At 36.2% G+C, this 27984-nt stretch overlaps 1 protein-coding gene across 1 annotated transcript in view; it reads left to right on the top strand.

The window, feature by feature from the left end:
• The window catches only part of CCDC141 (coiled-coil domain containing 141), a 254579-nt gene that overhangs the window by 32226 nt on the left and 194369 nt on the right, over nucleotides 1–27984 (top strand). The window contains exons 4-5 of the mRNA XM_043990782.1: nucleotides 18303–18494; nucleotides 26325–26433. Coding sequence (XP_043846717.1) covers nucleotides 18303–18494; nucleotides 26325–26433 — 301 coding nt within the window. The remainder of the gene's footprint in view (nucleotides 1–18302; nucleotides 18495–26324; nucleotides 26434–27984) is intronic.

Here is a 27984-nt window from a genome sequence, read left to right on the forward strand (position 1 = left end):
TGTGTGTGTGTGTGTGTGTGTGTGTGTGTGTGTAAAGGGAAAGGATGGGATGAAAGGAATGTGAATAAAAAAGGGGTACACACAGAAAGAACCTTGATTGGCTGAGGACCAGAACAAAATGTTGTCTAGTGGAAAGAGCATGATACTTCGGAGTCTGAACAACTGGATTGCAGAGAAGAGCTCCAAGACCTTGCTTGATAACTTTGGGCCATCAATGAGCTTTGTTCCTCACTTGTAAAATGGGAATGAGGATACTTCTATTACTTACCTCATAGAGCTGCTGGGAGGATCAATATAGGGAAGTATGGAGTATTTCTCCCAACTTCTGTTGATATGGTCATTGAGGGCAGAGACTCTGGTGTGTGACTCTGCTCCCAGATAGATGCACCAACTCTTATTGGTCCAATAGCTTGGTCAGATGCCTAGGGGAGGATAGAAGTTCCTCTCCTCCATCTCCTAAGTGTCATCTTGTACTCCTAAACCTTTGAATGGATTTTTTCCCTTTGCATATGAAGACCTAAGAGGAATGAATGATTCTCTCAGGTATTCACAGGAATTTCTCACAGAAGGCAATTGTGATATCAGTTGTCTTCCTCCAATTAGATTAGTCAGAAACAATCTATTTTTTGATAAAGACATCTATCTTGTTTCTTTGTGATCACTACTTCCTTTTCTGGATATTTCAGCAATTATCCCTTTGATAACCTGGATATTTCAGCAATTATCCCTTTGATAACATATTCTTGTGTTTTTTTTCTAGGAAACAAAGCCAACCTCCCTGGCTTATCATAGTCTATATACTATATTCTCATTCCTTTTTTTTTTTAAATTAGGATAATATTCCCCTTCCCTTGTCCTGAGGTACCTCTCTGTTTCTTCACAAGCAAACAAAGATCATGGATTGTAGCTCAGTAAGCATGTCACGTTCATTTGCCTTGGGCGGATACTGAAAAGCTCAGTCAATTTCAATAACATTGGGAGATCTGATCACTATATTTCACAGAAGCCTTCCTGTTTTGTCCAAAACTGAAGTACCATTTGAAAAGACTGAGGCATATGTATTCTTACCCTTACTACAATGACTTCCAAATGCAAAGAGCTGAACTGAGGCAAAACCATGAAGGAAGCCAAGTTTGTTCTAAGTGCCCAGTTCACACCCCTGGTGTTTTCTCTGGTTCCCTTTTCCCCTTTTAGATGCCCTCCAGGTTCTGGTTCTCTCTCACAGCACCCTTTTCCTTTTCTTCCCATCTACTGTAGCATTGCATTCAATCTGATTCTTCCTGGTCCATGGGTTTATGGGTTCTGTCATATTTTAGACCCTTATTCCTCTCCACCCAAATACACACACACACACACAAACACACACACACTCACACACATGATGGGAAAGACTTGAGTGATCATCTGATCCCACACTCTCCTTTTACAGATAAGGAAACTAAGGTTTTATAATCTCTAATGTAAAAGTTAGATAATTGACCAAGATCATTCATGCTTGTACTAATGCTTGTCAGTGAATTAATTTGTTGTTATTCCTTCCAGGAAAACCATGGTCATTTTAAAAGGAACTTTCTTCTAAAAAATGTCCTAATCTGAAGTAATAATTCCAATAGGGAAATTTTCAGTATGCAGCAGCTAAGAGGGAGAAATATTTGGGGTCTGGAGAGCCCTTTAGGAGCTCCTCAGACAAGCCCATGTGGCTGCTACAATTTAGAAGATAGGCTTTGGGGGAAGAGAATATAGGATGTGCTTTTTGGGGAGTAAGGGTAAGTGAAAGAGAAATGAAGAGACCTGATTTCCAGTCCTGGTTCTTCCACTTACAAGCTCTGTGGTCTTATGCTAGTTGCTTCATCTTTCTAAGCCTTAATTCAAACTTCACCTGTAAATTACAATACAACACATCTCATAAGGTTCACGTGGGGGGCAAACGAAACAATTTGTGTGAAAGGATTTAGTATATTGAAAGTTGCTATATTGCTTCAGGTTATTATTTGTTGACTTGGATAGTTCTTATTTTTATCTGTTCCCAAGAATAGCATCAGTTAATTCTTCTGTTATTGCATTTTGTTGTTCAGTTGCTTTTTAGTCATACCCAACTCTTTGTGATACATCAGGGTTTGGTTTTGTTTTTTTTTTTTTGGTAAAAATGCTGGAGTGGTTTGCCATTTTCTTCTCTAGCTTATTTTACAAAAGAGGAAACTAAAGCAAACAGCATTAAATGCCCTCGGTTATTGCATTAGAAAATGGATCTGTGAATGATCATTTGTCTAAAAATGTGTTTGTTATGAAAGCTGAATAATGATAATAAAATCATGTCGAAACCTATCAGTTTTACCACTTACCTGCTGTGAACCTTGGACAAGTTACTCCTCCACTCTAGGATCCAGTTTCTTTAGCTGTCAAAGATGGTAGGATTAGATGACCTCTGAGGTCCCTTCTGGCTCTAAATCCATGATTCAAGAACAGTAATAGACCCATGCAGAACGAGACACACATTTTTGGATATGGTCAATTTTGGAATTTGGTTTGGTTAACTATGCTTAATGGCTACAAGGATTTTGTTTTTCTTTCCTTTTTTTTTTCTCATGGGAGGGAAAGAAGATAAATGCTTAATAATTAAAAAGTAATAAAAATTTTAAAGAAATCCCCTTTCCCCAATCAATCCATTATTTCATCAGCTTTTCATTCCTTCCATTGATGCCTTCTTATCCTGAGTTAATTCTTGCTCATATATTTCAATAAATCCTCTTCAGAGATCTACCCTATGTGTTAGATGGAGGCTTTCTTCTTATACTCTTATTTATTTATTTTTGCAGGGCAAGGAGGGTTAAGTGACTTGCCCAAGACCACAGAGCTAGTAAGTGTCAGTGCCTGAGGCCGGATTTGAATTCAGGTCCTCCTGAACCCAGGGCAGGTGTTTTATCCACTGTGCCACCTAGCTGCCCTCCACCTTGTACTCAATATCTTCAGTATACCATTTGCTTGATCTATCTACTGTCTCTCAATATTAATTTATCTTTGAACTAGTTCCTATATAATCTCAGTGATAACTTTTATGTCTTTTCTTGCACATGGCATTAACAACATATTATTTCCTGATTACACCCATAACTTGTTTTCCTGTTCCCCTTTGGGATCATTTGCAATTTAAAAAAATATTTTAAGAAAACATTTACCTTGACAGAGCAAAATACAACCTTGAAAGCTCTCATCAGATAAAACATCCCATGTGTATGTTGAGTTATAGGATTTTATGACAGTTATGGCAACAAGGTTTTATTTAAAAACCTATGGAATATTGAAATACTCATGACCATAGGTAACATTTATAAAGCTCTCTATCAAGCATGGTGTCAAATAGACATCTATCGCTATATTTGCCTGATGTGTTTTCCAGTTATACAGAAGATTTCTTGTAAAAGGTTAAAATGAAAGAAGGATTACCTATTTATGGCAAAGTTCTACAAATGCTCCTCTTCATAGGTAACATCATATATATTCCATCAAATTCCCTGGCCACTACAAAACTTCCTCTATAAAACCCTGTAATGACAAAGAGATATGTCTCATCATCCTGTGATAAAATAATGGAATTTGGCAAACAGCCAGGGGTCCCACCTGATTGATTTAGTATTGTTTGAATTGGGCAAGAATGAGAAACTGACTAAGTATCTACTTGGGATGATTAGATATAGGCCTCACCTGGCCTTCCCTGAGTGAGGTATACTGCTGATGTCGGGGGTGGGGGTGGGGGACCACTCTCAGCCATGCAACTTGAAGGACCTTCCTTTTGGGGGAGGGAGAGAAAAAGCAGAAAAGGGAGCACTCACTCAGAGGGGGGGGGGAGAGAGAGAGAGAGAGAGAGAGAGAGAGAGAGAGAGACTGCAAAGCTGACTCCCACAGAAACTACGGACCCCAGGTGATGAGTTAATAGAAACGAGGCCAGCTCTTCCAATTAGCTGATCTGGAAGCAACTTTGGGGATTGAGTCAGTCTTTGCTAGAGCTAGGGAGCTTATCCATTTTTCTCTTCCCCTATTCCCTGGTCCCTGGCTTTCTTAACTTCACATTTGTTATATATTTTATTCCCATTAATAAAACCTTATTTGTTTGTGGAAAAGAGGCTGTTAATCTCCCTTCTTATTAGCCTGGGAGAAATAACTAAAAAAAGCAGTTTGGAAGGGAGGAAACTTTGGACCCAGAGGTCCCTCATTATTTTCTGAACCCCAATATTACGGCAAGTCACCCAATTAACTCTCCCCATATTAGATTTGGCCTCTAAAATCCAAACTAGCAAAATTAAGTGGATGAAATGATCACATTGCCCAGATTTTAGCACATATGTCTTATCAAAATGCATATCATGCAGGGAAACTCCAGTGGCTCCCTATTACCATTAGCATCAAATATAAAACCCTCTGTTTGGTTTTTAATGCCCTTTACAACTTTTCCTTTCTGTTGTTTCTGGCTTCTTATTTCCAGCAAAAGACATTCCGTCTCCATTCCATTCACTGACTGTCCCTCATCTTTGTCATCCTTTCTTTACTTATTTCTACCTCCTAGCTTCCTTCAAGTATCAGCTAAAATCCTATCTTTGACAAGAAGCTTTTCCTGGTCCCTTTTAATGCTATGGCTTCTTTCTGAGAAGACCTCCAATTTATCCTGTATGTAATTTGAATGTATATAGTTGTTTGCATGTTGTGTTCCCATTAGAATGTAAGTTACTTGAGGGTAATGACTGTTTTTGCCTTTCTTTTTATCCCTAGAGCTTAACCTAGTCCCTGGTACAAACGATGCGCTTGATGAATGCTTGTTCACTTGTTGTTGATAATATGAGAAAGGCAAGATCCTGGTGGCAATAACAAAAGAGTTGTCAGAGTTGTATAAGTAAATGAAATAAGAACAGCTAGACACTAATGAAAAGTCAGAGATTAGAGAAGCCAGTCTATAAGCTACAACAGTGACTTTGATCTAGAGGCAGCAAATACTTCTGGACAAGGGCTTAGGAAAAATTGAGTTCTGTACCTAAAGTATGATTCTCAAAGAGGAAATTTGCGTATGATTGGATCAAAGTCAGAATTGCTGAGAGTTGGCAATAATAGATGAGGAAAAGAATGAATGAAAAAAAAGCATTTATTAAGCACCTACTATGTGCCAGGCACTGTGGAGACAAGTATAACACTGAGACAGTACCTCTTCTTAGGCAACTTTCATCCTAAAACAGGGAAACAACATAGTAGCCACAGAAGGATGTTTTGGTCTGGAGAACCACAGAGACTGTAAATGGATACATAAGGCAGGCTTGTCACACTCCAAGTAAAAATGATAATATTCCTTTAAATAGTGTCCGAGAGAAAGTGTTAAAAAGATGAGGGATGGAGAGAAAAAGAAAGGAGAGAGAGGTAGGGAGACAGGAAAAGAGAGGAAGACTAAGAGAAGTTGGTGAGGGAAAGGGAGAATTGAGAGAGGCAAGGCAAATGGAAAGATACTGATTTTCTGGTGAATGGCTGGACGTGATGATAAGCATAATCTAGAGCTAGCTAAATATAGTGGAGTTATCTGAATTTGGACTCACCAATCAGTAGAGTTTAACTCCAGAGTGGAGCATTAAAGTGGATCAACTCCCCTTGGGACAGACCAGAGTATAAATGTCTAGATTGCTATTCCAGGTAGGGAGAAGAGGCTGGGTTAAGGGGCTGGGGTAGAGTGCAGTGACAAGATGTACAAGTAGAATTCAGTCACCTGTTAGATAGCTAGGTGAGATATCAGCCTGTTCCTTACTCCTCAGTGTCATTTCTTGACCAATAATCTGCTACATTTGATGAATTATCTTCTTCTGAAGTCTATCCATACAGGATTGATATTTTTCTATCGTTTGTGTTGATTTTTACTTTCTTTTTAATCCCCAATTCTAAGGCATAGTTCCTTGCATATAGAAGGTTTGAATAAATGTTTGAATTGGATTGACTTGGTAATGTGAATTCTGATGATGAAATGTCAGAAATATTTCTTTGTTAATGTAAGTATCAGTATTTTTTTTTCCTTTGAATAAAAAAAAGAGTAAATGAACAACCTTCTACTTTTTTTTTTTTTTTGCGGGGCAATGATGGTTACATGACTTGCCCAGGGTCACACAGCTAGTAAGTGTCAAGTGTCTGAGGCCAGATTTGAACTCAGGTCCTCCTGAATCCAGGGCCAGTGCTTTATCCACTGTGCTACCTAGCTACCCCCTGAACAACCTTTTAAACCAATCTTCTCTCTGAGTTTGTTCAAGAAAGATGTGGTTCTTTTCGGTTGATAATTCTCACTTCTTCTACTATGACATTTGAACCATTGAAATGATTTAAATTTGTTTTGTTATTTTTTGTAAGAACATTAAAAAAATACATAAAACCCAAATGTATACTGAGCCTTCACCAGTGATGTTTTAGTATTTACATATCTGATATAAGTGGTGACTTTCCTTATATCTGTAGCTAATGATATTTTACATTTAACTATGGGAAGTTACTTCTACAGCTTCAACCTTTTCCTTCCCTTCCCTTCCCTTTCTTTTCTTTTTGGCTAGACCTATGATTTCATTGGTATAGGTAATTCCAAGCATGGACATCCCTTTCCTGGGTGAAAATTTCCTCTGTGGATATTAATTAACTATTGTTCTATAACTTATAGTCTTAAAGAGTTATCTGGGACACTGAAAGGTTAAATAGCTTGTTCATGTTCATAGAACCAATTTGTAAAACAATAGGATTTGCACAGTCTCCCTGACTCCAAGGCCAGACCTCTATTTACTATGCCTCGATGCCTGTTAGTTTCAATAGAAGATACTTAAAACCTTTTTCCCATTTGTAATAATTAATAGTTAAATAGAAGTCAGAGGAATCTATGGCTTTACAGTTTATCTTATATTTGGTAGGGTCTTTATGGTCATCTTGTAGATAGGATCTAATAAGGTTTCAAGAGATTTCTGAGCATTAATAGCCAAATCTGTCACAAAAAAATAGAAGTCTGTGATTCCATCTTTATTTTGTCTCTTAAATGTAATGAATGATAGCAGGAACATCTGGTATTAGAATGAGATTGGCAGACTAAAATAAATTTATTGAGGCATACAACTCTATCTATTGGAGATGGATACCTAAGAGTCAAATTGTTCATTAATATTCAAATGGGATTTGAAACAAATTTATTAGTAGCATTAGAAAGAAATAATAGAAAAATTACTATAAACACTGATTTAGAATGTATTACATAGAAGCATTGGCAATGTGGCTAATAATGGAGAAAACAAGTTTGCCTTCACATATGTTCAGTCTCATTTTAGTATCCTTATCAGGGATGCCCATGGGACACATAAAAAAGGAATAGATTGTAGATTTCCTCATTATTAATATGGGAACCAGCCCATGGGAACTACAAATCCCAGAATGCAGTGTTCCATCTTCATCTAATTAGCCATTTCAGAAATTTATGGACCATATTTGGTCTGGCTATTTGAACATGGAGCATAAAATGCGGAGATCTGAACTTTCCACAGCACAGATTTTCATCATTTCTACTACATTTCTGTATTATAATATTAAATCTTAAATGTTCATAGAATCTTTCTCAACAAATACATTTTGGCACAATGATCTATTTACATGTATTCAAATACTTCATTACAAAGGGAAAAAAAGAAGTAAGAAAATAAAGAAAAACAAAATCTGTCTCAAAGATGAGTTATCTAAAAAATGCTCTTCAGGCTTGGTAGTGGCTTTTGAAGAGGAACTGTCTATATCTGTATTGAGTTTTAAAATACCTTCAATATTAGCCTTCTCTCATATTTAATTTATGGAAGCTGTAAGTATCATTGCCAGACCATATGAAAACCATAGGCACTTATTTTTTTAGACCACTCTAACCCAGGAATTAATGTTTTTACCTTGTGTTGGACAAAAACATGGTACTAACTAATGCTTACATTATAGATTCATACTTCAGATGGGGTCATGTAGCTTTACTCAATTCCATGACCTTGGTCAATTTCCCAATCACTTAGCTTACAAAAGTACTGGTACAAATTCATTATTAGACCTGAATTCTACTCCTGACTCTGCCACTAACAACTGCTTGACTTTGGGAGATTGACTTAGTCACTCTGGTTCTATCTACTTTCTTCACTGGTAAAATGTGACAGCCACTAGCTGTGGCCATCACTAACTGTCCCTTTATATACTTGTTCATCCTTCCAGCTCTGACTTGCATTTCCCACAGCCTAAATTGAAAGAAAAATGAACCTTTTTTTTTTCTTGGTGAGGCAATGAGGGTTAAGTGACTTGCCCAGAGTCACACAGATAGTAAGTGTCAAGTGTCTGAGGCTGGATTTGAACTCAGTTCCTCCTGAATCCAGGGCTGGTGCTTTATCCACTGTGCCACTTAGCTGCCCAAAATGAACCTTTCTTATTTTGATTGGTTTGGCACTGCACAGGTAAATTGCCTGAGATTGCATGATGCCATTTTTATTATATGGTGCAAACTAAACATAAGCAATTAAATAGTAAAGATACTAATTGTTCCTGTTTGGTCTGGATCATATAATGAAAATAATTGTTTTTCTTTCTTTACCTAGGTCTGTCTTTATTTTTGTAAAGACTATTTATATGTCATTTGTGTCAAATATGCATACTAAAGCAAAACAAATCCCCACATTAAACATTTCAAAAATGCATGTCTTATTCCATACTCTGAGTCCATCACCTTTTTGTCAGGAAGTAGATATTTGGTGTTTCATCATTAGTCCTCTGGAATTGTGATTATTCACTATATTGATCAAACTAGTCTTTCTCAGTTGTTTTTCTTTATAGTATTGTTACTGTGTAAATTATCTTGTCTCTTCTTCACTTCATTCACTCTGCATTTCATACAAGTCCTCCCAGAAGACTTAACGTCATTTCTTATAGTACAATAATATTCCATTACATTCATATACCACAACTTGTACAACCATTACCTAATTGATAGGCATGTGTATGTTTAGATTCCTGTTTTTTGCTAACACAAAAAGATATTTTTGACTTACTGGCCCTTTTCTTCTGTCTTTGTTTTTTTTTTTTTAAATATAGCCCTACTAGTAGTATTTATTACTGGGTCAAAGATATACATAATTTAGTGACTTTATGAGTATAGTTCTGGGGCAGCTAGGTGGCGCAGTGGATAAAGCATAGGCTCTGGATTCAGGAGGACATGAATTCAAATCCAACCTCAGACACTTGACACTTATTAGCTGTGTGACCCTGGGTAAGTCATTTAACCTTCATTGCCCTGCCTGCTGAAAAAAGCTATTATCCCTCACTTTCCCCACAAGATGACTTCCAAATGAGTATGGTTCCAAATTTCTTTTCAGAACATTTGAACTAATCCTTAGCTTCACCAACAGTAACTAGTGTGCATGTTTTGCTGCAGCAATTTTCTTTTTTAATTTTGTCATTTTTGCCAGTCTTATGGTGTGTGGGAGAATCTTGGAGTTGTTTAAATTTGTTTTTATGTTATTATTAATGAGCATTTCTTTTATTTTTTTTTTGGTGGGACAATGAGAGTTAAGTGACTTGCCCAGGGTCACATACCTACTAACTGTCAATTGTCTGAAGCTGGATTTGAACTCAGGTTCTCCTGAATCCAGGGCTGGTGCTTTATCCACTGTGCCACCTAGCTGCCTCCAAACATTTCTTTTTCATGTAGATATTGATAGTTCAAATTTTTTCCTTTGAGATTTACCTTTCCATATCCTTTGACCATAAATCTATTGGGGAAGAGCTACTATTTTTACATATATATATATATATATGAATCAAATCCTTATATCTTAGAAATGGCATGTTTGTCAGAGAAACTTGTTGCAAAGATCCCAACCACCTCAGTTTACTCTTTCTCTTCTACTGTTAACTATGTTAATTTTGTTTCTGCAAAAATATTTTAATTTCATGTAATGAAAATTGGTGGACTCTCTCCCTTTTTCTCCCCTTCAGCTTCCTTTTATATATTGTCCTCCCTCATTAGACTATAAGATCCTTGAGGGTAGAGACTATTTTTTTTCTTATTTGTATCCTCAGTTTTAGCATAGTGCCTGGCACATAGCAATCAAGAAATGTTATTGAATTAAAGCAAATAAGTGGGTAGAATTGTCATTTTTTTTAGATTGGCCCAGTCTAAACAATTAATATATTTCCAATTATTCAAGTTTGTCTCTATTTTTGTAAAATAGCATTTTGGGGTTATATTCATATAGATCTTATGTGTGTCTTAATAGGTAGACTTCTCAAACTTATATACAATCTATAGTTATTTTGAATAAAATTTTTCATCCTACCAGTTCCTTAAAGTTTTTATCATTAATATACAGAAAGGATGATGATTTGTATGTGTTTATTTTTATATCCTGCTATACTATCTCAGTTAAATTTTTAATTGACTCTATAGAGTTTGGGTTTTTTTTGCCTAAGGCTATTCCTTCAATTCCTTTTTCTTTTCTTATTTATCTAATTAGCACTTTTAGCACTATATTATTAGTAGTGGTGATGATAGACAACCTTGCTTTACCCTAGATCTTATCGGAAAGGCCTCTAGTATGTCACAATTACATCTAATGTTGTCTCTGAGTTTTAGATGAATACTATTTATTATATTAAGAAAAGATCCATTTATTCCTGTGTGTTTTAATGTTTTAAATAAAAATGGATATTGTATTTTGTTAACAAGCTTTTTATGAATCTATTGATATAATTGTGATTTTGATTATTTTTGCTATTAATATTATCACATGTTTGAGTATGGCAGAAGCTAAGTATAGACCAATATCTTACACCATATACTAAAATAAGGTCAAAATGGTTACATGATTTACAAATAAAGGGTGATACCAAAAGCAAATTAAGAGGGCTTGGAATAGTTTATCTATTGGATTTATAGACACAGGAAGCATTTAGAACCAAAGAAGATATAGAGAGCAATACAAAATGTAAAATAGATACTTTTGGTTATATGAAGTTAAAAGTTTTTTGTACAAACAAACCCAATATAACCAAGAATATAAGGGAGGCAGAAAACTGGGAAAGAATTTTTGAAACAAGTATCTCTGATAAAGACCTCATTTCTCAAATATATAGAGAACTGAGTTAAATTTATAAAAATAAAAGTCATTCCCCAATTGATAAATTGTTAAAGGATGTTAACATGCAATTTTCAAAGAAATCAAAGCTATCTATAATCATATGAAAAAATTCTGTAGATCACTATTGATCAGAGAAATGCACATTAAAACAATTTTGAGGAATCACCTCACACCTATCAGAGTTGCAAATATATAATATTGCATTTTGGAGAGGATGTGAGAAAACTGGGATGCTGATCTACTGTTGGTGGACTTGTGAAAAATCCAACCACTCTGGAGAGCAATTTGAAACTATGCCCAAAGGGCTATAAAACTGTGCATACTCTGATCCAGCAATACTACTGCTAGGTTTATATCCCAAGACATCCCATAAAAGAGAAAAAGGCCTATTTGTACAAAAATATTCATAGCAGTTCTTTTTGTAGAGGCTAAGAATTAGAAATCAAAGGAATGCTCATCATTTGGGAGATGGCTTATTAACTATGGCATATGGTGGTAATGGAATATTATTGTGCTATAAGAAATGACAAACAGGATAATTTCAGAAAGGCCTGGAAATCATGTATGAACTGATATATAGTGAAGTGAGCAGAACCAAAAGAATACTGTGCACAGTGACCGCAATATCGTTTGATGAAATGTGAATGACAACTATTCTCAGCAATACAATGATCCAATGATGAAGCATATTATCCACCTCCAAAGAAAGACCTGATATTGACTGAACACAGACTGAAGCATGCTATTTTTTATTTCCTTTCCTTTTTTCTTTTATTCAGGTTTTCTTATACAAAATGACTAATATGGTAATGTTTTACATAATGTATAATCTACATCTGATTGCTTACTGCCTTAGGGAGTGGGGAGGGGAAAGAGGGAAGGAGGGGAAAAATTTGGAACTCAAAATGTTAAATAAAAATGCTTATTATTTTAAAATATTATCATGTTTATAATTTTCTTAGTATTAGTAACCATGCATTACTGTTATAAATCCAACATGGTCGTAATGTATATTCTTTTTAACATGTTGCTCTAGACTCTGTTAATGTTTTATTTAAAAATTTTCCATCAATATCCATTAGTGATATTGGTCTGTAGTTTTATTTGTCTGTTTTGACTCATTTTGTTTAGGTATCAAGCCAATATTTGAATTATGGAAATAATTTTGAAGGATCCTTTCTTTTCCTATTTTTGCAAACAATATTTATATAATATTGAGATTGTTCTTTGAAAATTTGTTAGAATTTGCTTGTAAATCCAAATGGTCTAGAATCTTTTGGGGAATCTCAATTTTGGTTTATTCAAGTTGTTTCCCCGAGATTTGGTGATTTAAGTTAACCATTTTTCTTATCCTGATAATCTGAATATTTTACATTTTTTAAAAAAGTTCATCCATTTTATTTGTCAGTTTTTTGGCAAAATAGTTTCTGATTTCCCTTTTTATCTCATTTATCATGAATTCTTTTTTCATTTTTGACATAGAAATTTGGTTTATCTCTTTCTTTTTAAAAAGCAGACTAACAATTTATCTTTTATTGTTTAAATCCAGTTTTATCAGTTCAATGTATTTTAAAATTTTTATTTCATAACTTTTATGTTATCTCATTGATGTTATTTTCTTCTATGAAATTATCTATCATCTTTATGTTTTGATATTTGATCTACCAATTCCTTAGGATTAAGTTATTTAGTCTCTGAGCCTTTCTTTAAAGGCTCTTTATTAAATATAATTTTGATTGTGTTGTCAATATAGGATGCTTAATATGCTTTTTTGAGTTTAGCTGAAACATAAGAGATATTTGTTACTGACCTTTGTTTTAATTTTTTTTGTTAATCTCTATTTCTTGTAAACAACATAATTTTGGATTTTACTTTCTAATCCATTCTGTCCTCTTCCATTTTATGAGTGCACTCAACCTATTCACAATAATTTTAAAAAAATTATGTGTTATCATTCCATCCCCTTCCACTTCCCCCCTCTTTTTGACATTAACCCTTCTTTGCAAAGAAGGGAGTGGGGAGGGAGGAGTGTGCTCAGTACTAGTAAATTAAAATTAAAATGATGTGATCTGTCTCCCTCTCCTTCCCTCTTCTATTTCCCTTGCTCAGTCCCTGATCAAAGGTTCGTGCCTTTTTTGCTTTTTAAACTTCCTTTCACTATCTACCCTTCAAGACTGGAGTTGGATTTGATTCTAAACAATCCCTCTCTAAATTTACTCTCCTTCCTATTCTCTCCTTTCCCTTCATCCAGTATTGCTGTTGTACTGGATGTATTTCTTCATGAAATTCTATGTGTGTGTATGCATTTTTGTATATATGTTCTATACACCTTTGTATATTTCAGATGAAAGTGAGGTTAAAGTGGCAGCAACTCTTCTCACTTCCACCTCCATGTTTGCATAGTATCCTTAAAAACAAATTATGTGGAATAGAAATTTCTACTCCTTTCCTCCATTCCTTTTCAAAACATAACAAAACCACTGCCAGTCCCTCTGTCTTATGTAACTTCTATGACCATTGATAACATTAGGGTTCTGAGGTAACACTTGTTTCTTTTTTCTTTATTAGAATATACACTTTAAGGGGCAGCTAGGTGGCACAGTGGATAGAGCACCGGCCCTGGAGTCAGGAGTACCTGAGTTCAAATCCGGCCTCAGACACTTAACACTTACTAGCTGTGTGACCCTAGGCAAGTCACTTAACCCCAATTGCCTCACTAAAAAAAAAAAAAAAAAAAAAAGAATATACACTTTATCCTTATAGGGTCTTTGAATTTATCAAATGTACTTACCTTTTTATGTGATTCAGTGATTACAATGTTAGCAGTTTGAAGTTTTTACTCAGCTCTAATATTTTCATCAGGAATACTTAGAAGTCATTTATTTCATTAAAAGTTCATTTTCACCCTGTAAAATTATACTCCTGGTTGGAGTTCCAGAAGATAGTTGTAGGTCTCCACCCCTGTCAGTATGCCAGAAGGCTTGGCGGAATCATAGCAATAAAACTTCAGGTTTACCTTTCTCTTTCCTAACTTCTAGTTGCTGGCCTTAGCCCTGATGTGTTCAGATTTTGCTAGCTTGGATCTCCCACCATTCTTTCTTTTTTTTTTCTTTTTACATCTTTATTGAATTTTATTTTCTCCCCAATTACATGTAAAAATAATTTTAACATCCATTTTTAAAACTGTTTCAAATTCTCTTCCTCCCTTCCTGCCCACCCCCACCCCTTAAGAACACAAGCAATTCAATATAAGTTATACATGTGTAGTCATGCAAAACATTTCCACATTAGTCAGGTTGTTAGAGAAAACAGACAAAAAAAGTAAGAAAAAGAAACAAAAAAAATGTTTCAATCTGCATTTAGACACCATCAGTTTTTTCTTTGGAGATGGATTGCATTTTTTCATAAGTCCTTCAGAGTTGTCTTGGATCATTACATTGCTGAGAAGAGCCAAGTCATTTACAGCTGATCATCTTGCAATATTGCTATTACTTTGTCTATAGTACATCTCACTTTCCATCAGCTCATGTAAATCTTTCCAGGTTTTTCTGAGAGCATCCTGCTCATCATTTCTTACAGCACAATAGAGTTCCATATAATCTCATTCCCACCATTCTTTCTCCCTACTAATGCCCACAGAGGTCTGGTTGTCTTTCTGTGCCAGTGTGGACCAGAAAAAGTTACCCATTGTTTCTCCTTGGATTTCCTGATAACCATTTGTTCTACTACTCTTCCTCAATCTTTGCTGGAGTAGTTGTAGTAGAAGATGCTTTGTATTGCTTCCTCTTACTATATCATCTTTACCAGTCTCTTTCCCCAAATTAAATCCTCTCAATCAATTATTAATTCATGTCAGAAATAAAAGTATCAACATTGTAATATCACATCATGAATATTGCAAGAGGTCATTAGTTCACAAACCACTTAAAGCATTTTGTCAGACCACCAGTCCTCCAAGGAACTTGCTTTGAAACCTCTGAGATAGAAGAGATAATGTTAGCAAGCAGGTGACACCATCATAGATCTATCTTTCAATATCCTCCAGGATACCTCCATGACCCCAATTTGGAATACACTATACTAAACTAAGCAGAGCCATTTAAAATTTATTAAGGGCTAGAGGGCTTATGTGTATGAAAAAAATTTCCCACAGCATCCCTTCAAAAACAGACATTTTTACCTTATATTCATATTAATCCTGTCACCTCTATGCAGAATATGAAGCAGTAGCTATAACAGGCCAGGTGATTGCCATCCTCTGCCTAGTCTTATCATGAATTCATTCTCTATTATTTCTCATTCTCAGTTCCATCTCTGTCATGAGGTTTTCATGTTTTCCTGTTTTCATTCCCTAATACAATTGGTGTCAGGAGAATGAGTTATCCTGGAATATTAAAATACCTAATATGGATTTCTCTTCTCATTAAACATTCTTGAAATAGCACCTGCAAATGTGAGGAGAAATTGTGACTAAGTTAATCCATTTTCATGATAAAGAGTAAAAGATGAAAAACATGTACAGGAAAAAATTAATCAACCCTCCAGATAATCTGAAGAATGTCATAGGAGGAGGAAGTAGCCCAGAAATTATCCTCTCTCATGACAAAGTAAAGCGAGTGCTGCACAATGGATCTGATTCTCATGGGCATTGTGTTTGTATAGTTCAGCCTGAACACTGCAGCAAACAGAGCACCTATTGAATAGACTTCCCCAGGGAGAGCATCAGTGTTCAACCTAATCTGTGGCAGAATCGAATCTGAGTTATCCATGAATAACATTTACATGCTACATAAGTCATTCAGGTACTCATAAGAATGTCTGAAAAAGTTTCATTATGAGTTTTTTATTCCCTTCTTTTATCTGTCAAGAGAGTGCATTGTATGCCCGATAGGTTAACCAAGGACATTGGAAATATATATATATATATAATGTCTAGTCTAATATAACTTGGGTCTGGAAGAGCTGATTTATAAATTTGTTCTTTAAAGCTTAAATAGCACTTTATGATTACAAAGCATCTTATATACATTATCCCTTCATATTGTCATAACAATCCTTTGAGATAGTGTATTATTATCCCTTGTTTACAAGTGAAGAAATGGAAGGTCAAGTTAAATGCTTTATTCAAGGTCACAAGATAATAATGGGACTTGAACTCAAGTGTTCTTGCTCTATGTCAAGTGTTTTTTCCACTCTCACACACTCTTTTGGAATACTTTTTCATCTTGAATGTAATTTTTATCTTTGTATCTATAGTACCTGGCACACAGTAAGCACCTAATACATATTTCTTTAATCATCAGTGGATTGTACCTACTGTGGTGTCTGAGTATCTTCTTGGGGAGTTGGGGCAGGGTAAGAAAAGGCCTTGAAAAAGCTGGCTCAACTTCTAAAACTTGGCTTCTTTCTCATAGCTTTGTGTTTAAAAAATAGTATTAAACTCCTACTGATATATTTTCAAATTAAAAAAAAATTAATAGACCACCATGGCACATTGGCACCTCATCTGTAATAGTGTCTTACAGTGTTGCCTTGAACACTGAAATACTACTTGATTTAGTAATAGTCACACAGGTAGTATGATTATTATTACTATAATTCAAAAATAATTAATCAAATAATTAGTATTTCTCTAGTGCTTCAGGATTTGCAAATTGCTTTATAAATGTTACCCAATTTTATCTTTACAATAAACTTGGGAGGTAGATGCCATTATTTTCCCCATTTTATAGATGAAAAAACTGAGACAGACAAAGGTTAAATGACTTGCCCAAGGTCACACAGAGTAAGTGTTCAAGGATGGATTTGAATTTATTTCTTTCTGATTCCAGGTCTAGCACTCTATAAATTGTACCATCTAGCTGTCTAGTATAAATCAGAAGCTAGAACTGGACTCTATGTTGTATTTATTATTTAAAAAATTATTGGGGGCAGCTAGGTGGCTCAGTGGATAAAGCACCAGCCCTAGATTCAGGAGGACCTGAGTTCAAATCTGGCCTCAGGCACTTGACACTTACTAGCTGTATGACCTTGGGCAAGTTGCTTAACCCTCATTGCCCTGCAAAAATAATAAAAAAAAATAAATTATTAAAATCTTTTAATTTTTACATTAAAATTTCTCAATATATCCCTTTCCTTTTTTTAACCTAGAAAACCATGCCGGATGAAAAGAATAAAAATCAAAGTGGGATGAGGGGGTTAGGAATTCAATAAAACTAATATTAATAATTACATTTATATAGTGCTTTAAAGTTGCAAAGTAATGTATAAATATTACTATCTCATCTGATTTTCATGACAATCCTGAAAGATAGGTGATATTATTTCCCCATTTTACAGATGAAGAAACCAATGCAGACAAGTTAAGTCACTTGCCCAGGTCACAAAGGTAGTAAATGTTTTGAGGCTGGATTTGAATTTAGGCCCAGTGTTCTATCCACTGTGACACCTAGCTGTCTCTAGCCAATATATTAATTTAGTCTTACAGTATGTGTAGCATTACATACCTATAATCCCCCACCTTTGCTAAAAAGGGAAGGGATTCTGTTTCCATATCTCTTCTTCAGAGCCAACTTTGTCATTATAATTACAGTTTTGTTTCAATTTATTTGTTGTGGTTATTTCCATTTCCATTTCCATTTCCATTGTTTTCTTGCTTCTGCTTACTTCATTTTATGTCTATATTCCTTTTCAGGGTAAAAGCAAGAAAGTTACCCAAAACATACATGTTTAAATGTTCATGTATATAAATGATTAGCCAGTTAACTTCAAACTTAGTGAAGATGCTCTTTGAATGATAGACACAAAGACTAAAACTTCTCCAGTTTGCTATGACTGCCAGACCCTGTATTCCATTAGTACAGGTTGTAAGAGTCTAGGGCCACATCCTGGCCACAATGATATTATGGAGTAGAGTGGCATGCAGTGGTTTATCACCAGTATGTTGACCACCATAGGGGATAAAATTATCATCCACAGCAAGTAGAAAGACCATCTTTAAAGAGGAAAGGAGTCATGACCTGCCTCATTAGAGGGAGTACCCAGAATCCACAACAGTAAAATTCTGGACTTGTGAAGCAAGTCAGATTTGACCTGAATTCTTGCTCGTGGTTACTTTATACTTAATTATTATTTTACTTTTTTCTCTTGCTTCAGGCTTTGGAAGATCGGGTATGGAACCTATTACAGGAGGCCGACAAGGCAGCAGAAGAGAACAAGGACCAGTGCCAACTGTATGAAGCCATGGCTGAGACTCTGGGTGATGCCTGGGCAGCCCTGGTCACCGTCCTGGAGAGGAGAAGAGAGCTCCTGAAAATGACTTCAGAATTTTTCGAAAATGCCCTAGAGGTTTGTGTTGGGAAACTCCATTTCTGCCTGTTTCACACAAGGACTTAGAAACTAAAGTCTTTAAATATTTTTGCTCTCTAATTTTCACAAATGAAAAGTACCTAGATGAAGGACATTTTTTTTTGATAGTTGAAGAATATTGTTGAACTCAGATATATTATGTATTTTAAAATGTAGACATTTAGCCTAAAACTGAGTAGTAAATAATGCTGTCTCTCTTATTTGAAGACAATAGCAGGAAAAAAAAAGAAACTAAATCGCTAGGCTCCATCTTTCTTTTGGAGCTTCTGAGATGTATAGTTCTGATGATTTATTCCCTTCTAGGGAGGTGGGAAGGTTCCCATGAAATAATGTCTCTTCCAAGTAATTTTCATATCTTTTCAGACATTTTCAGAATATCATGAGGAAAAACTAAAACTGGCTTCCCCCTCTCCCACCAAGACAGAAGTGGCCTTTCTTTCCTATGGTCTAACTCATACCATTTTCACCCTCTTATTCCACTTGGATAGTGCTCCATATTGGTTATTTGTATATATATCTTTGTATATTTCTATATATGCCTGTATATTTGTATATATGCCTTTCTCAATAGATTGAAAACTTTATTAAATCAGGGAACCTGTCTCATTCACCTTTGTAGACCCATAAATGCCTATCATAACCAATCAACTTGCATTTATAAATACCTACCATGTGCTAAGAGCTTTGGTAGGTACCAGGAATACAAATACAAAGAATTCAATTGTTCCTACTCTTTTTATCATAAAAGTATTTTATTATTTTCCAGTTACACGTAAAGATAGTTTTCAATATTTGTTTTCATAAAATTTTTAGTTCCAAATTTTTCTCGCTCCCTCCCTTCCCTCCCCTTCCCCAAGACAGAAAGCAATCTGATATAGATTATATATGTACAATCACATTAAACATATTTCTGCATTAGTCATATTGTGAAAGAAGAATCAGAATACAAGGGGAAAAGCTCAAAAAAAACCCAACCCAGTGAAAAAGTAGAAACAGTATGGTTCAATCTGCATTCAGAATCCACAGTTCTTTTTTCTCTGTGTGTAGAGCATTTTCCACCATGAGTTCTTTGGAATTGTTGTGGATCATTGCACTGCTAAGAGCTAAGTATCACAGTTGATCTTCACACAATGTTGCTGTTACTGTATACAATGTCCTCCTGGTTCTGCTCATTTCACTCAGCATCTGTTCACTTAAGTCTTTCCAGGTTTTTCTGAAATCTGCCTGCTCATCATTTCTTTCTTCCTTCCTTCCTTTCTTTCTTTTCTTTTTTTTTTTTAGTGAGGCTATTGGGGTTAAGAGACTCGCCCAGGGTCACACAGCTAGTAAGTGTTAACTATCTGAGGCCAGATTTGAACTTAGGTACTCCTGACTCTAGGGCCGGTGCTCTATCCACTCTTTCTTTCTTTTTTTTTTTTATAATTTTTTAATTTTTTGGTGAGGCAATGGGGGTTAAGTGACTTGCCCAGGGTCACACAGCTAGTAAGTATCAAGTGTCTGAGGCCAGATTTGAACTCAGGTCCTCCTGACTCCAGGGCTGGTGCTCTATCCACTGTGCCACCTAGCAGCCCCCATAATGATACCTACTCTTAAAGAGTAATTCTAATTGAAGAGTCAAGAAAGATACATGTATATATTATTGTTGTCGTTCATCATGAATGATGTCTTAATCTGTGTGTAAATTGGACACAGAGTTGAGCAAAGTAGTCAGTATTACTCTCTCTTCTTCCTGAGTCATTAAGTCCAGTGTTTAAAAAAAAGTCAAGATGACTGGTGATGGCCCAGGATGCAATGAATGACCTTGGCATCTTCAAAGTCTAATCAAACCCTAAGAGCTCCACAGTGTCTGTTTTCTCCTGCCTTCATGGGCATTGGAATAAGCTATTGCCATCTGCCCATTCCAGCAGGCAAAGTCTTCACATGATTGGGGTAGACATTCCCCTAACTCACCAATAGGTTAGAGGCCTGTCAGTTACCCTTAACCCAGTTTACCAGGGTGTGGCTTTTGCACGAATGAGTGTCTTGGAGACACAGGTGAGAGTTAGGCGAAGGTGGATACCAAAGGTGGATGAGCAGCTCTGAGAAAGGCCCTTGTACCAGAGGGGCTAGTTCTCCCTGAACACCCCATTTACTCCCATATGTATACACAGAATAAATGTAATCAGTTTAGGGTAGATAAGGAGGGAAAACCACTAGCACTAACTGGGTTCAAGAAAGAGTTCATCTAAAAGGTGGTACTTGGAGCTTCAGTTTGATGGAAGAGATTCTTTAAGGTGGAGATGAAGAGGGAACTCATTCCTGGCATGGAAGATGGTCATTACAAAAGCATGTAAACAGGAGGAGGTGGAGTGTCACATATAGGGACTAGAGAGAAGGCCAGCTGGAAAGATAAGTCAGGGCCATGTTGTCAAGGACTTTAAAAGGAAACTGAGGGGCAGCTACGTGGCACAGTGGATAAAGCACTGGTCCTGGATTCAGGAGGACCTGAGTTCAAATCTGGACTCAGACACTTGACACTTACTAGCTATGTGACCCTGGGCAAGTCACTTAACCCTCATTGCCCCACCAAAAAAAAAAAAAAAAAGAGAGAGAAAAAGAAAAAGAGAAAGAAAAAAAAAGAAAAGAAAACTGAGTTCATATTTGATTCCAGGAACAATTGTCACTTGAGTCCTTTAAAATTAATAATACACACATATAAAATTACCCATTTATATCAAATAGATGTCCAATAAATACAGAAATGAAATGTAAAGATAACTTTTTATACTAAAGAGTTTTGACCTAAGGGGTGTAGCTAGAAGTTTCATTCTTTGTATTAATTAAAATAAAAGAGAATATACCTAACACCCTCTCTCCCATTCCCCTCCTGCCTTGCCTTGTTTCTCTTTAATTCCTATGACTCTTTGAGCTTCCCAATTCAAAATGTGAGACTCTTAAAGAGCATTATAAATGGGAAATGTCATATTTTAGAGAAAGACAGTTATTGGGAATTTCATTTTTAACTTTCCTGTCAAGTTGGCAGCACATTTATTTTGATGTGAGATTGCTGTTTCATTATGATAAAGTACCAGCTTCAAAGAATATGACATCCTCAAATTCAAAAATCAGGACACAGATCCCAAATATTGAAGCTCAGAGGATTAGTTATGGGAAATAAAGACTTGGAAGAGACATTCTCATGTGTCATGTGCTTGTTTAACAGCAAGTGGGGACAGCAGAAACTTTAGACTGTTTTAAAATTTGTTTTTGACAATTTGAGCATAGGTCCAAAAAACACTTATTTTGCAGTCTTTGTTGGGGAAACCATACATACTTCCTTTCTTTTTTTCCCATTCTGACTTCCTTCTAGATGAAATATATATACATATGTACCTGGTTATAGGCACACCTGATTCATTTCATCTTAGTGAGTGGGTCCGTGCATATTAAATATAAATGGTATATCTATTACATATTAACACATATAATATAAATGCTATGTTCAATTACTTACATATGGTAAAATTTTCCCTCAATTCCATATATGTACATATATTTCCCTTAATTCTATTTCTCATTTTCTTTTTCTGTCTCTCTGTCTCTCTCTTTGTCTCTGTCTCTCTCTGTATCTCTCTCTCTTTGACACTCTTCCAGGTAAGAAAAAGGTATTTCCTGCTTTTAAAGGGCATATAATCTAATCAGCAACATGAAAAGGTTTATCACTTACTTAATCCATGAGAAACTTGCAAATGAACAACTTTTGGCAATACTAAATTTTCCTTACTATATACAAATGTTTCATGGATTTTTCTGTCTAACACATTTATTAGCTGCTGACTAGATTGGTTATGAACCTCTCTGAGCACTTTATAAATTGGATATTTGCAAAATGATTAAACTTTTGTTTTTGTTTTGGTTTGGGGCAGGGCAATGGGGGCTAAGTGACTTGCCCAGGGTCACACAGCCAGTGAGTACCAAGTGTTTGAGGCTGGATTTGAACTCAGATACTCCTGAATCCAGGACCGGTGTTTTATCCACTGCTCCACCTAGCTGCCCTCCATAGTAGGCTTTTTTGTTGTTGTTGTTGTTTTGGTGAGACAATTGGGGTTAAGTGACTTGCCCAGGGTCACACAGCTAGTAAATGTTAAGTGTCTGAGGCCGGATTTGAACTCAGGTCCTCCTGAATCCAGGGCTGGTGCTCTATCCACTGTGCCACCTAGCTGCCTCCCATAGTAGGCTTTTAATAAAGGCTTGTTTCCTTCTCTCCACAGTAAGTAGACACACCTTTGGAGGATATACATAGAGTATGTATTTAAAACCTTATATAGTTGGGGGCAGCTAGGTGGCACAATGGATAAAGTGCTGGCCCTGGATTCAGGAGGACCTGAGTTCAAATCTGGCCTCAGACACTTGACACTTACTAGCTGTGTGATCCTGGGCAAGTCACTTAACCATCATTGCCCCACAAAAAACAAAGTAAATAAATAATTAAAACCTTATAGTTACTAACATGAAAATATATTTTCCTTTCTCAATGGATAAGGAGAGAATGTGAAAGGAGGAAGAGAATTTGGAACTAAAAATAAAAATACAATTTTTTTAAAAATGAAAAAAAAAACCTTATAAGTTTGTTGGAATCTCCCAAAGTTTATGCTCCAGTGGTACGGCTCTTGAGAATCCTGGGTTACTTCCATGTCTGTCCATTTCTATTCAGTTCAAGGTACAATATGCTAGGTATTGGAGATGCAACCCTCCTACCCCCCAACAAACAACCCTTCAAAACCAAACACCACCACTACCACCAAAATAAAAACAGTCTCTACCCTCAAGGTGCTCAACTTCTACTGGGAGGAAAACTCATGTCTTTAGATCAATAAGTACAAAACAATCAATTTACTCATGTAAATGACTCAGAGCTTCACATTTGGGGTAGCACTTGAGCTGTGTCTTTTTTTTTTTTTTTTTTTGCAGGGCAATGGGGTTTAAGGGACTTGCCCAGGGTCACACAGCTAGTAAGTGTCTGAGGCTGGGGTTGAACTCAGGTCCTCCTGAATCCAAGGCTAGTGCCTTATCCATTGCGCCACCTAGCTGCCCCCTTGAGCTGTGTCTTAAAAGAATCTAGGAATTTCAAAAGGTAAAGGGAGTATCTTTCTGGAATGGGGAACAACCTATGCAAACAAGCATTGATTAAGTACTACCTGTTTGACAAGCAAGATGCTATGTGTTGGGGATATAATTACCAACAATGAAACTATTCCTACTCACAAAAGGCTTACTTTCTAATGGGGAAGATAAGTGCATACGTACACATAGCGATAGGAACTTGTCTATAATTTCATTGATGAAGAGAGTTCTATATGATGAAATCTCTTACTGCAGTGAAGGTTGGAGAAGTCTCTGAAGCTGACGGAGATATGATCTGTCTGGTGTCTCACAATGGGTACCTTTCAGAAGAGGAGATCTTTCTGGCTCCAAGACCAGATCACTATCTATTATGTTCAGGCTGCTTCTCATTGCTTATTAGTAAATATATAATAAGAAATATAGAAAGATGATAAATGTTTTTGTGTTTTTTAAAAATAAAAGTTAAAGAGGGCAATCTCTCTAACTGGGCATAGAGAGTGGATCAGAAAAGGCTTTATGTAGAAGATGGTTCCCAAGATTCATCTTGAAGAAGGGGTATTCTAGGAGCTGGAATAAAAGGAGAAGGTGAAGAATAAATTCCTGTCATGGAGAACAATCAGTACAAAGGCAAAGGGATGGGAAGTAGAGGGAAATGTGTGAAGAACAGGAAGAAAATTAGTTCATTTGGTTCTCAGAATATTGGAGAAGCAATGTACACTGAGGCTGAAAAGGTAGGTTGGAGGTAGTTTGTGAAGGATTGTAAAAGCTAAATTGAGTAGATGATATTTCTGTCCTAGAGGCAATAGGAAACTACTGGATTTTATTGAGTAGGGGAGAAGCATGGCTAGATCTGAGCTGAAGAAAAATTACTCTGGCAGCAGTGTGGAGAATAGACTGGAGCGAGGAGGGATTTGAGGCAGGGAGACTAATTAGGAGACTTGCAATCATCTCTGTGAGAAGAACCTGAACTAAGTGGGGGTGGCTATGTGAAGAGAAAGAAAGGCTCAGAAGTGAGCAATGTAGATACAGCAAGATTTGGCAACCGATGGGAATATGTGGAATGAAAGAGATTGGGGAGTCTCTCATGACAGGGAGGTTAAGGACCTGGGAGACTGGAAGAATAGCAGTGCCCCTGTCAGACCTAGAGAAATTTTGAAGGGGGATGGGTATTGGGGGAAGAGTAAGGTAATAATTTATGTGTGAGGCATGTTCAGGAAAAGGAAAGGGGTAAGGGAACAAAGATTATTAAATATCTACTATGTGCCATACTCTGCTCTATGAATATTATCTCATTTGATCCTCACAACCTTGTGAAGTAGCTATTGCCATTATCCTCATTTTACAATTGAGGAAACTGAGTCAGACAAGAGTTTTTCTTTTTAAGTGACTTGTCCAAAGTCACATTAAGTAGTAAGTATCTGAGGCTCAATTTGAACTCAGTTCTTCCTGATTCTAGGCCTAATCTTTAGTCTACCATGCCAAATAGCTTTTGAATTTGTAATATATCCAGCACTTCGATTTTGACATACCCAGTAGGTGGTTGATGGTGTAAGATTGAAACTCAAGAGCAAAAGTGGGGTTGAACATATAGATCTGTGAGTTATCTTCATAGAGATTGTAATTAAAATCGTGGGAGTTGATGAGGTCATCAACAGAGAATATAAAGAAAGAAAAGATGATGCCCTGGGCTTGAAGTAAACACACAGTTTGGGGAATTATACTTTTTCCAGATAGATAGGTAGATAGATGATAGATAGATAAATAGATTTGTTAAATATTTCCCAATTACATGTAAAAACATTTTCAGCATTCATTTTTAAAAATTTTGAGTTTCAAATCTTTTTCCTCCTTCCCCTGATCCTTGAGAAGGCAAGCAATTTGATATTTATTATTCATGTAAAGTCATGCAAAACATTTCCCTTTTAGCCATTTTGCAAAAGAAAATGCAGACAAAAATCCCAAGAAAAATAAAGTAAAAAAGTATGCTTCAGTCTTTACTTTCTCAGTTCTCTCTCTGGAGGTAAATAGCATTTTTCATCATGGATCCTGTGGAATTCTTTGAATTATTGTCTTGATCAGAGTAGCTCACAGTTGATTATGCTTGCAACACTGCTATTACTGTTTACAATGTTCTGGTTCTGCTCAATTCACTTTGCCTGAGTCCATATAAGTATTCCCAGGTTTTTCTGAAGCCACCCTGCTTGTCATTTCTTGTAGCACAATAATATTCCATCACAATAATATTCCACAAATTCTTTAGCCATTCCACGATTGATGGGCATCCCCTCAATTTCCAATTCTTGGCCACCACAAAGAGAGATACTATAAATATTTTTTACAAATAGGTCCTTTTCCATTTTCTGGCAATATATTTTCTTAGCAAGCAAAGGAGAAATAACAGTGATAATGATGAAAGTAAGTCTATAGATGGTGGCATTAATAGTTGGGGAAATTAGGAAGGACTTCATGTAGGAAGTAGAGTCTGAGTTGAATCTCAAAGAAATCCAGGGATCACAAAGAGCTGGAGAGAATGGCTTCTGGGAATGGGGCACAATCTATGCAAAGTTTCGGAGATGGGAGATAGAATCTCATGTACAAAGAACAACAAATGTCACAATGAAATATCACAGGATGACCGTGGTGAAGATACAAATAGCAGAATGTTATGTTTTCTTTCAAATGCATTTTTATATATTTCTCTTGTAGTTTGCTGTTAAAATAGACCAAGCTGAAGACTTCCTGCAGAACACCCAAGAGTTTGAGAATGCTGAATCCTTAAAATCACTTCTTCAACTCCATGAACACCATTCTAAAGGCAAGAGACACATTTATTACTACTGAGCTGCTCACCATGTGCTTTAGAGATTTTAAAAGAGTAAATGTGGGAATGCAGATTTATGGCACTTTTCAGTTCTTTCCTTCTACATAGGATGATTTATGTGTCGTTCTGACCATAACAACAGAACTAAGGCTTCCACAAGAGATTGTAATCATCTTCAGTGAATGATTATTATAAGGTTCAATTGAGCATAACCAGTTTTACATAAGATCTCTGGAGGAAGAATGGGTCCTGTTTCATTTAGAAACTAATGTAGCATTCTATTAAAAAAAAAGTAAAGGCCTGTGTGTTTCACTTCCCACACTCCTGTGCACTCAGACTTGAAAACGCAGAAAAAGATGGCACAAGTTAAAGAACAAAAGTAATGGAAATTGGCACAGTGGATAGATTTCTGGACTTGAAATCAGGGAGACTTATCTTCACCAGTTCAAATCTGGCCTCAGATACTTACTAGCTATGCAACTGTGAGCAAGTCACTTAATCCTGTTTGCCTCAGTTTCCTCATCTGTAAAATAAGCTAGAGAAGGAAACGGCAAAGCACTCCAGTATCTTTGCTTAAGAAAACCCCCAAAATGGGATCATGAATTGGGCATAACTGAAATGACTCAACAACAACAATGGAAATATATAGATAGATAGGTTCCAGTCTTAATGGGCTAGACCTTCTTCATCAGGTTGGAGTAGTCAATCTGCTTATCTTGACACTTTCTTCAGTGGAAGAAATGATAGGTAATGACAAGTTACTGATCCTATCACAGCCCTCTGTGACAGGTTGATTTCTCTTGAACTCAAACCGGAAATTGTGTCACTTAAGGGTAAGGTCAAAAGAACAAAGGCAGCTTGAGGCCACTGATGTAAAAGGTGAAGCCTTTGGGGTGAAAACCACAGAGGAGCTAATCTGGGATATGGCTATAGGCCTGGCTTTGAATTTTTAACTAATTTTTCTTTTCTTTAGAGACTAAATTTAGTTGTTTTCATCCTAATAGGGGGATTACAAACACTACCCTAGGGCAAAGCCTTCACTCTACTCCTCTACTTATGTCTCTGAGTGGGATGGAGAGGTTGTCAGTCAGCATCCTTGCCTTTCATTTCAATCCCATCACGTAAGAATATCCTGTAAAGCTGTTTTTAAGGTGGTGCTATCAGTGATTTTTTGCCATATACTAATGATCATGTAATTAGGAAGTTTCAAAGAGCAGAGAAGGTAATTTTTCCTTCACAGACTTTTGAGAACCCAATGTGCCTATGTGTAATTTTGACTGGTTGTTGCTGTGCAGGCCCTTGCGACTGTCTGCTACTATAAATAGCATTCTAGTGTTCAGGATTAAAGCAGCAAGTCACACATTTCTATCATACTGCAATAATCTAGTTGGGTCCAAGGCAAGGGAACTGAATCACATGAAATTCCACTCAGGAGACTGAGGAGTGAATTGAGCTCAGGTAACAGAAATGGGTTCTATAGTCTCAATTCAATCTTCATTGGGCTGACACGCTCATCACACAGCAGTTTTAACACTGAGGACCTGA

This window comes from Dromiciops gliroides, chromosome 3 (assembly GCF_019393635.1).
Source record: "Dromiciops gliroides isolate mDroGli1 chromosome 3, mDroGli1.pri, whole genome shotgun sequence".
Taxonomy (NCBI): domain Eukaryota; kingdom Metazoa; phylum Chordata; class Mammalia; order Microbiotheria; family Microbiotheriidae; genus Dromiciops; species Dromiciops gliroides.